Source organism: Diabrotica undecimpunctata, chromosome 7 (assembly GCF_040954645.1).
Source record: "Diabrotica undecimpunctata isolate CICGRU chromosome 7, icDiaUnde3, whole genome shotgun sequence".
Taxonomy (NCBI): Eukaryota; Metazoa; Arthropoda; class Insecta; order Coleoptera; family Chrysomelidae; genus Diabrotica; species Diabrotica undecimpunctata.
In genome coordinates, this window is record NC_092809.1 from 135,950,035 (window position 1) to 135,960,575 (window position 10,541).

The window sequence follows — 10,541 nt, forward strand, 5'->3', positions numbered from 1 at the left end:
CTCAGACATGTGAAATGGGATATTATAGGAATTAGCGAAGTCAAAAGAAGAGGTGAAGATCAGGTCAAACTAAAATCAGGCAACATATTCCACTATAATGGGGAAACAGAATCGACAACTGGAGGAGTAGGTTTATTAGTACACAAAAAATTACAGAAAATGATACAGAGCATTGGCTGCATTTCCCCAAGAGTTATGTATATAAATCTAAGACTAAATAAGAGATACAATCTGAAAATAATCCAGGTATACGCCCCCACCAGCGATTACGAAGATGAGATTGTTGAAGCCTTCTATGAGGAAATCGAAAGAGCAAAAAAGCAGGAACCGGCCCATTACAATCTGATAATGGGAGATTTTAACGGGAAACTCGGAAGGAAAAAGGACGAACAAGAAGTAGCAATCGGAGATTTTGGAATCGGAGTAAGAAACGAAAGAGGCGAAATACTTACCAACTTTCTACTGCAACACAAACTGTATGCAATGAACACCTTTTTTAAGAAGAAACAGAGTAGAAAATGGACGTGGGTTAGTCCAGATGGAAGAACTAAGAGCGAATATGATTATATAATAACAGACAAAAAGCAAATTATTCAAGATGTCACTGTACTTAATAAACTATCAGTAGGAAGCGACCACAGACCAGTAAGAGCTAGAATAACGATAAACCTACAAAAAGAAAGAGCAAAGATGATAAACAGTGGCAAACGCATAGTTTGGAATTCACCAAATCAGCCAGAAGCGTACATAAAAAATATAGCAGAAACTTTACAGAGTAATAATCCCAAACCTCTAAGTATCGACGATCATAATAAATTAATTACAGACTCGGTTAGAAACGCACAACTCAAATTCTGCAAGAAAAATTATACCAAAAGTGAAAAGATTAGCAAAGACACAAAAGCTCTCATGGAAATACGACGAAACCTAAGCGAGAAAGAAAAGGGAAACAAAGAAGAATATAGAAAACTAAATAAAAGAATTTCAGCAGATATTAGAAGAGATATAAGAAGATATAATACTAATGTAATTACTTAAACAGTAGAAAAGAACAAAGGTTTAAAGATAATGAAAAGAGAACTCACACAAAGTAAAAAAGAAATATACAAGCTAGAAGATAAAGACGGAAAGGCAACAACAGATAAACAAAACATTCTGAAAATAACTAGAGAGTTTTATAAAGACCTCTATACCAGCCAAAGATCACAAGAAAATTTACCGACACGAGTAAAGACTCTCATAAATCAGGGATCGGAAATACTTTTACCCATTACTGTGTCAGAAGTAAGATCAGCTTTAAAGGAAATGAAGAACCATCGATCGCCTGGTGACGATGGACTCGTTATTGAGGCAATAAAAGCAGGAGGAGAAATTCTATTAAAATCAGTAAGCGAACTGTTTAATAAATGCTTACATGCGGGTACGATTCCTAAAGACTGGAACAATGCAGTGATAGTCTTGTTACACAAAAAAGGTGATATTACTAAATTAGAAAATTATACACCCATCAGCCTCTTGACACATATGTATAAACTCTTTATGAAAATCTTAACAAAGTGACTAACACCTAAACTAGATTTCTATCAGCCCAAAGAACAGGCAGGCTTTAGGAGAGGATATGGCACAAATGACCATTTGCACACCATAAAGATCTTAATTGAAAAATGCATCGAGTACAACATACCACTGGTTCTTGCATTTGTCGATTACGAGAAGGCTTTTGATACTGTAGAGTTTGAAACCGTACTGGAAGCCCTAAATCAAAGCCGAATAGATTACAGGTACACGTCACTAATCAAAAACATCTACGAGAACGCTACATCAAGTATACGACTACACGAAGACACAGAAAAATTCAGCTTAGGTCGAGGAGTAAGACAAGGAGACAATATTTCACCAAAATTGTTCACGTCAGCTCTAGAGTCAATATTTAAGAACACCCAATGGCAAGATATGGGCATCAATATAGATGGAGAAAGATTAAATCATCTGAGGTTTGCAGATGATGTCGTATTAATCGCAGATAACTTACAGGATACGGTTTCTATGCTACATTCGCTTAAAAGTCTGTCTGAAAGAGCAGGATTAAAGATAAACTTTGAGAAAACTAAACTTATGACAAATCTCGTAATGAGTGGAAATATAACTATCGACAATAATACCATACAACAAACAGACACTTACAAATATCTGGGACACGAGATCAAAATAAACAGAGACAATCAAACAAATGAAATACAGAGGCGAATAGGCCTGACATGGGCAGCATTTGGCAAACTAAGCCATATTCTAAAAAGTTCAATTCCCATGTGTCTCAAGCGAAAAGTTTATAACCAATGTGTTTTGCCTGTACAAACTTATGGAGCAGAGACTTTAACACTCACGCAGAAATCTGCGAATAAACTAAGAGTTACACAACGAGCCATGGAACGTGCAATGCTGAATGTGAGCCTCCGAGACCACATAACAAACCGACAAATCAGGCAAAGATCAGGAGTTCAAGACGTCATCGAAAGAACCACGAGACTTAAGTGGAACTGGGCAGGACACTTAGCCAGAACACAAGATGGACGATGGACAAGACGAATTATGGAATGGAGGCCCAGAAATTATAAAAGAAGCCGAGGACGACCACCGACTAGATGGACCGACGACATAAAAAGAGTAGCGGGAAACTGGCTACAAGCGGCCCAGTGTAGAGAACACTGGAAAGAACTGAGGGAGGCCTATGTCCAGCAGTGGACGGGATTGGCTGATTGATGATGATGATGATGATCATAGTCCATTATCTTTACTTTTAATGGAAAATCTGTATATTTTTTATGTTTTGATCTCCTTAATAATCTGATCTTAACAAACTATATTATGTAGGGAGTATTATGAATCATACAGGATGAAACTTTGAAATTGTGTATAATTTTCTTCAAGAAATTAACTACAAAACTCAATATATTAACACTTTAGAAATACGTTTAAAAAATTGATGTCTTTTTTTAGCCAATTTGAAAAATACCATTATTTAAAGTGTGATAAATTATTAATTTCAAAATTTTATCTATTTAATATCTTGGCAAATATTATACATAGTTTCAAAAATTCAAGTTGAATTATTCGTAATAGTCCCTATATAATATACTTTTTTTTAGATGATTGACAAAAATAAAGATGATGCTAGACTTGCGAGAATCACCCTGTAAATTTAAATTTATATTTAAAAAGGGCACAGTTGAATTTAAAAGTTGAGGTATCCCAGCGTTTTTCATAATTTTCTAAAAGTCGAAAATAATTTTATTGTATAAGTGATTTCCAAACTTTATAATTTCAAAATTTCACCTGTGTTATTCATAATAGACCCTAAGTGATATAGTTTGTTTAGATCAGATTGTTAAACAACTTTTAAAAATATAAAAATATACTGGGTGTTTCATTAAAAATAAATCTTATGAAATATGCTAGGCTTGAGCAAATCACCCTGTACATTTAAATTTATGTTTAAAAAGCGCACATTTATAGATAAAAGTCGACGAGTTTCAGCGTTTTTTATAATTTTTAAAACAAAGACAGAAATAATTTTACTGAAATAATTTTTTACTTAAAAAAAAGCGGTTTCCACCTTGTATAGTGTGGGGACCTAAATATCGCTTACAGCGATAGTCTAGTCTACCAGTCTAAGCAAAATAGAAGGAACAATCTTTCAGATATTTTATATTAACAATAAAAACCTGTGAACTTTGTTAATATTTTGAAATGTCACATACCTTTTTGAAGGCTTCATCTGCATTAAAATCGGTTCCGTATAAATATCTCATTAGGTAATTTTGATCTGTGGAAATTTTTGTATCGGAATCTGAAACAAAAAATGTTAAATTAAGTCGAAATCATAAGCATCAATCCAAAAGCACCAATAAGATTCTTAGACCAGTGCGGAAAAGAGAAGAAAACTGCTCCATTGGAAACCGAGAAAATACATTTTTTAAGTATACCAATTTTGAAAAATGTTCAAAATGACTTCACTATCTGAGAATGACCGACTCGAATCACTCAGTGACATTCTAAGTGTCTGGCTTATTTATACAGACTTTGATTTTAGATAACACCACAACCAGAACTATCTTTTACCTAGTCAACGATTGAAAAATATTTCTTGAAAGCGATGTACCGTCTTGTTAAAGTAAATATCTGCATTGAAATTGTCATCAAAAAAATTTGGACCCAAATCAAGCCAAATCAAAAAATTTGAACAATCCCAGCCCAAACGTTAGCATGACGTTTTTGACACGAATTTGTTTTGTTTGTTTATTAACGGTTCCATTTAAACAAAATGTTGTTTTGTCAGAAAACAGGATTCAGTTTTTTATATTGAGACCTCTTCCCAGAAAATTTGCAAACGTTTCAAAAAACTCTAGTCTTCAGTCGACTCATAGTTCTTGCATGATATTGGTAGTATCATAAAAGAGAAGATGAGACTGGTAACATCGTATAACACGAATAAATAGTGAAAGACAAATGGCAAGAATTTAAGACCAACATGCACCAGACTACTAAACGAAGACTTTTTAAAAGATTCTGCGGTGGCTAGCAGTCCATGTCACAAATACGACTAAAGTCCTAGGATCGAGCAAGAACAAGATCAAATATAAGATCAGAAAATTGTTTTCCCGAACAGGAAAGAAAATTTTCAAAAAAAAAAACACTATTTTAAGGATGGCAATGATGTACAGGCACCAGGATGAGGAAGATACCTTTACGTCAAAAGCTTAAGGAGAGGATAGAAAGGAAAGAGATGCAAAGAAAAGATACAAAGAAAATCAAAATAATCATTGTTAATAATGCCAAAACTACTGCTCCCGTATATAGTTAACAACATGAAGAAACAAAAATTAATTATTTGATCAAATTTCGAAAGAAAAATCAGAGTAATTATTGCTAAGGGTGAATATTGTAAAGGAGAAAACTCAGAAGCAGTTATAGCTTTAACAGAAAAAGAAGGAGGAAACAATAAAAAGGCAATATATTATTAAACTTCTTAAATTTTAGGTAAAATATTAATACAAATAACAAATGAAAGTTTACTTTTTGTACTTACTTTTAATCAAATCCAATAAACTTTCCATTGATTTAGCAATATTTGGATCTCCATTTTCAATCATTTCAGACGCACTATTTTCATTCATTATCATGCAACAGTTGCTATGTACTTAATAACAATATATGTATTATTATTGTTCGTTGTTGTAAATACAAATCAGAATGTTATACCACCAATTACAAAACTGTTTTAGGTATACCATCTAAGTCACCAGTATAATATAACGCACGTCTTGCTGGGCATACGGTGACATTGAAAACGGGTATTTAATTTTTTTACACCGTAAAACAGATCCTCATTTAATAATTGGCATTAGTATTCCGCGTTCGCTGAAGAGAATGCTAATATACGAGAGGTGACAAAAAAGTTTTTTATTCAGATATATAATCAACCAAAACTTCGGTAGGATTCGAGAAATAGATACAAAGAGACCTAAAAAGGGAAAATTATTGTATTTTATAATTTCTGGTGTATTTATTTCTGTTTTTTATTTTTCATCCAATTTCCTTCGCCGTTTTTTAAGTGAAATTTGCGTAAATCAGGACTACTTTGAATTTAATAATAAAATATGTACAAAAAAGAGTACAGGACTTATTATGAATAATCCTTTAAGCCTATTGCTATTAGATATTTTTATGGATCATTCAGAAACAAAATTTATAAGCCTACCTACAAACCTACCCATACTGACACAACTATACATAATTCTTCATTTCATCCTACACAAAATAAATAAGAAGGGCTTATAATAAAAGGTGTTGAGTTAAATACAGATTTGACTACCTAAAGTATAGTTTTATTAAGTTTAAAATGGATTTAAGTGATTTCATACATGGATTGCTATCTACGAAAAAAAGCTTATGAATAAAAATATAAAAACTTTCCTTTTAAAATGAATCCAAGCACAGTTGGTTCCCTTTTATTACAACTTAAATTCAGTATAATTCTATATGAAGTAACATATTATGTGCCACTAATTACGGTCCTACACTTCACGAAGCGAAGCTCTTTTCTTTCGCGAAAATTCCAGTCAGCATTTGTATACATGCGAAGTTCTCGACTTTCAGTATATAGACGCGCAAAATCTAGAAATTACGACCTGATTATTTAACTCTCCAGCAGCCACGTCTCTTAAAGTTACATGATGAGTGAACACACCGCTGCCGCACATAGAAAAAATGTTATTAAAAGTTAAAAATTATCAAAACTATGTTAGAAAAATTCGTAAACGACGCAAAAAAAGAAAAGCGTTATTTTTAGCAATTTATTGTATGACTTTAACATAATGTAACGACTCAGGCGCACAATATAAAAATGAATAAATAGTCAGTCTTACAAAAATATCAAACCAAAAAACGTTTACAATAAAAAATATTCTCACAAAAGATCCCAAAAAAATATATCTAAATACAAAATTAGTCTTCCCCCATTGAAGGATACAAACATATTACAATGATTCTCACCATCGTATTATTTTCAATAAAACAATACGATGTACGACGGTACATCAAAGAATTAAAGTAGCAAAAGACCAATGGCTACAAGAATCCTGTTTAGAAATTGAGAAACTGGAGCAACAACACGACAGCTTCCATTTGCATAAAAAACTAAAAGAATTAACAGGCAAAAGCAGAACTTATGGGCAAAATATATTACAAGACTCTGGTGGTAGAATTTTAAGTGATAAAAAAGAGCGCTGTACCGAATGGGAAAATTACATAATAGAATTATTTAACGATGACCAAAGAATCTACCAAGAAATAACATCTAACCGAGATACAGGCCCACCGATTCTAATATCAGAAGTTCGGAAGGCTATCGACCAAGCGAAACGAAGGAAGGCTTCTGGTCCTGACGAAATACCTGCAGAATTGTTTAAACTATTAGATAATGAGAGTGTTGCGATTATCACATCCTTCTTTAATAAGATATACAGCAGCGGCAAATTACCAGACAACTGGTTAGAATCGATATTTATAACTATTCCCAAGAAAAAGAATGCTAGACAGTGTAGCGACTATCGACTTATCAGTTTAATGAGTCACACGCTCAAAATTTTTATGAAAATATTGCATTGTCGCATATATAAACTTTGTGAGGGGATAACTGGTGATGAGCAGTTTGGTTTCCGAAACGGTATGGGTACTCGAGAAGCTCTTTTTTGCATGCGAATACTCTTACAAAAGAGCATTGAGTTTAGGAAAAATATTTACGTATGTTTTATAGATTTCGAAAAAGCCTTTGATAGAGTACCACATACATTATTATTTCAATGGTTAGACTCAGTTGGTCTGGACACGTATGACATTAGATTGCTTAAAAATCTTTACTACAATCAGACCGCTTGTGTTAAGGTGGACCAAGAGGTTTCAGCTAAAGTTTCTATTAAGCGTGGTGTCAGACAGGGATGTGTTATGTCACCGATGTTGTTTAATGCCTACACTGAACCAGTTTTTGAAATAGCGTTAAATAATCGCCGCGAAGGTGTTAAGATCGGTGGTGAAATTATTAACAACATCAGATACGCCGATGACACCGCAATAATAGCAGAGAGTCTAGAAGATCTTCAAACCCTGTTGAATGCTGTAAACAACGAAATGCACTGAAAAGGGCTTAACAATCAACGCAAAAAAAAACAAAATGGATGGTAGCTGGATTGACTGCAGGGTTGAAAGTGACGAGGAAATTTCGACCAGAATAGAACTCGCACGGAAAAACTTTATTAACTGGCGTTCTGTATTATGCAGTAGAAGTCTGTCGTTGACCACACGTCTAAGAGTATTGAAGTGCTACGTGTGGTCCACTTTGTTCTATGGATGTGAAACCTGGACAACAAAAATAAAAAATCTTAACAAATTAGAAGCGTTTGAGTTATGGTGTTACCGTCGCATGCTCAGAATCCCGTGGACAGCACACATATCTAACGAACGCGTGCTAGAGACCGTGCACAAAGAGCGAGAATTGATCAACATCATCAAAATGAGAAAGGTCCAATACTTCGGTCATATAATGAGAGGACCTAAATATCGCTTACTCCGGTTAATCATTCAGGGCAAAATCGAAGGAAAACGTTGGGTCGGAAGAAAACAACTGTCCTGGCTGCGTAACATTAGACAATGGACAGGTCGAACGGTCGAGGAACTGTTTCATCTAGCTGTCGACCGAGAATCATTTCATCAGCTTGGCAATATGACGATATCCAACGCTTGAATACAAGCACGGCACACAATGAAGAAGAAGAGACGACGGTAAATAATGTACAAGAAATTTTAATTCTCCATAGACCTTTCTCCAAATTAAAGACCTTTAACCTTAAGTATCTCAAAACTAGTAAAATTGTACTTCGATCCCGTTTATTTTAAGCCCCTCTAACAAATTATTAGTAGCCTACCATGGCATGTTACAGAGATTAAGAATCTTTTATGTTAAAAAATAACTTCGCGATAGAATTTAATATCATTAAGCAAATAAGAGTAAACAATGAGTACAACGAACAAACAAACATTTTAAACCAAAACTTACATAAGAAAGCCCTAATATTAGTTTTTCCACCACCAGAGAAAAAATCCAATACTTTTTGCTCGATTATATACAGGGTGTCCCATAATTAATTGAACATTAGCTAATGGGTGATAGCTGACATCAAAATAAAGCGTTTGAGCTCAAATTGTTAAGGCAAAATGTTGCTAGTTTTCGTTCTACAGGGCGATTTATTAATATTTTTTTTATATTATTTTTAGGGATATATTGAAAACTATTAAACCGATTTAGGTAAATTTTGGTATCTTGCTATTATTTAGTATATTTAATATGAAAATAATATTAGTTTTACTATTGACACCAGGTGGAGCCACCTACTATAACATGAGTTCATTAATGTAGCCATATTTTTTTTATCCGCCCTGTATAAACATTGTAGGAAAAAAACCTGAAGTAAAATTCAATTCTACACACAACAGGTATTCTTGTTTCAAATAAAAAAAGTACGCCATTTTCGAAATAAACGTATTTTGTTAATGATACGCATGTCTGTATTTAATTTTTCGCAAAACAAGCAGGTACCTAGGTATGCTGTGAACTTAATGGCAAAGTCAAGGCGTAAGTACGAATTTGTTGTGTAAAAAAATTTTCTTAAATAATACCGAAAATCTGTTATCCTATTTCCGACGAAGACGAGTTCGAAAGACACAAAAATTATAAAATATATTTTTTTTTCTCACTTTATTTGCACTGATACATACGTAACTTCAAAGATTTAGCAACTAACTTTATACTGCCGGTGATCACGTAGGTACTTCATACTGTCATTCTCTTTCTCAAAAATTCACTGTCAAACATTTTTCCCAATTGCACCTAAAGAAATGTAACTTCAAAAACATGAACTAACATTCAATTCTACACAAAAAAGGTACCTAGTCTTCTTTCACATCAAAAAAGTACTCCGTTTTCGAAATAAACGTATTTTGTTATTGATGCATGTCTCTATTTAATTTTTTACAAAACAAGTATGCTTTGAACTTAATGGCAACATCAATACGTATCTACGAATTTATTTATTATTAGTTGTCAAAGTGCAGTGCGAGTCATTATTTGTCAAAGTGATATTAAGTTTTTTATAAACCACTTAAGATAAAGGTAAAATGCTACGTCATAATGAATTTTATAATGTAGAAATGCTCGATATGGTCTGTTTGTATGCCAAGGGAAATTTTTGTTCTCGTAAAGCAGCTCAACGCTATTTCAAACTGAATCCCAATAGAAGGCAACCAAACCATAAAACTATTGTTGTTCGACAGATTAGGCGAAATAGGGTCATTTCATCCCAAAAACAGGAATGCTGGAAGACCGAGAGTAATTGATGCGGATATGGAGTACGAAATTGTTGTGCGTGTTGCAGAAGATCCAGAAACCAGTACAAGGCTTGTTTCTGCGGCCACTGGTATAAGCAAATCTATGGTGTCAAGAATAATAAGGACAGAAAATCTGTATCCTTATCGTTTTACTCCAGTACAGAATCTTTTACCACAGGATTTTCCAGCAAGGCTCCGATTTAGTCAGTTTATGATAGGACGGCATTTAGACAATACAATGTTTTATAATAAAATTTTATTTACCGATGAAGCCACATTTACTAAAAGGAGTGTGTTTAACTGGCGAAATAGCCATACCTATGCGACAGAAAATCCTCATACATTTCAAGAACATCATTTTCAACATGAGTTTTCTATAAATATCTGGTGTGGCATATTTGGGGATTGTATTGTAGAACCATTCGAATTACCAACTAGGCTTGACGGAATACCGCATTTAAATTTTTTGAAAGAAGATTTACCAACTCTTTTAGAAGACATACCTCTAAATTTGAGTCGAAACGAAACTCTTGGTACATGCATGAAGGTGCACCACCACATTATAGCCGACAAGTTAGAAATTATCTAGATGAAATTTATCC

General features: G+C 33.6%; 1 protein-coding gene across 1 annotated transcript in view; it reads right to left on the reverse strand.

Moving 5' to 3' along the window:
* Positions 1-5,482, reverse strand: part of LOC140445884 (clavesin-2-like) — a 44,775-nt gene extending 39,293 nt beyond the window's left edge. The window contains exons 1-2 of the mRNA XM_072538291.1: positions 5,087-5,482; positions 3,759-3,847 (exon numbers count right to left, since the gene is read on the reverse strand). Coding sequence (XP_072394392.1) covers positions 3,759-3,847; positions 5,087-5,180 — 183 coding nt within the window. The 5' untranslated portion in view covers positions 5,181-5,482. The remainder of the gene's footprint in view (positions 1-3,758; positions 3,848-5,086) is intronic.
* Between the last annotated feature and the right edge of the window lie 5,059 nt (positions 5,483-10,541).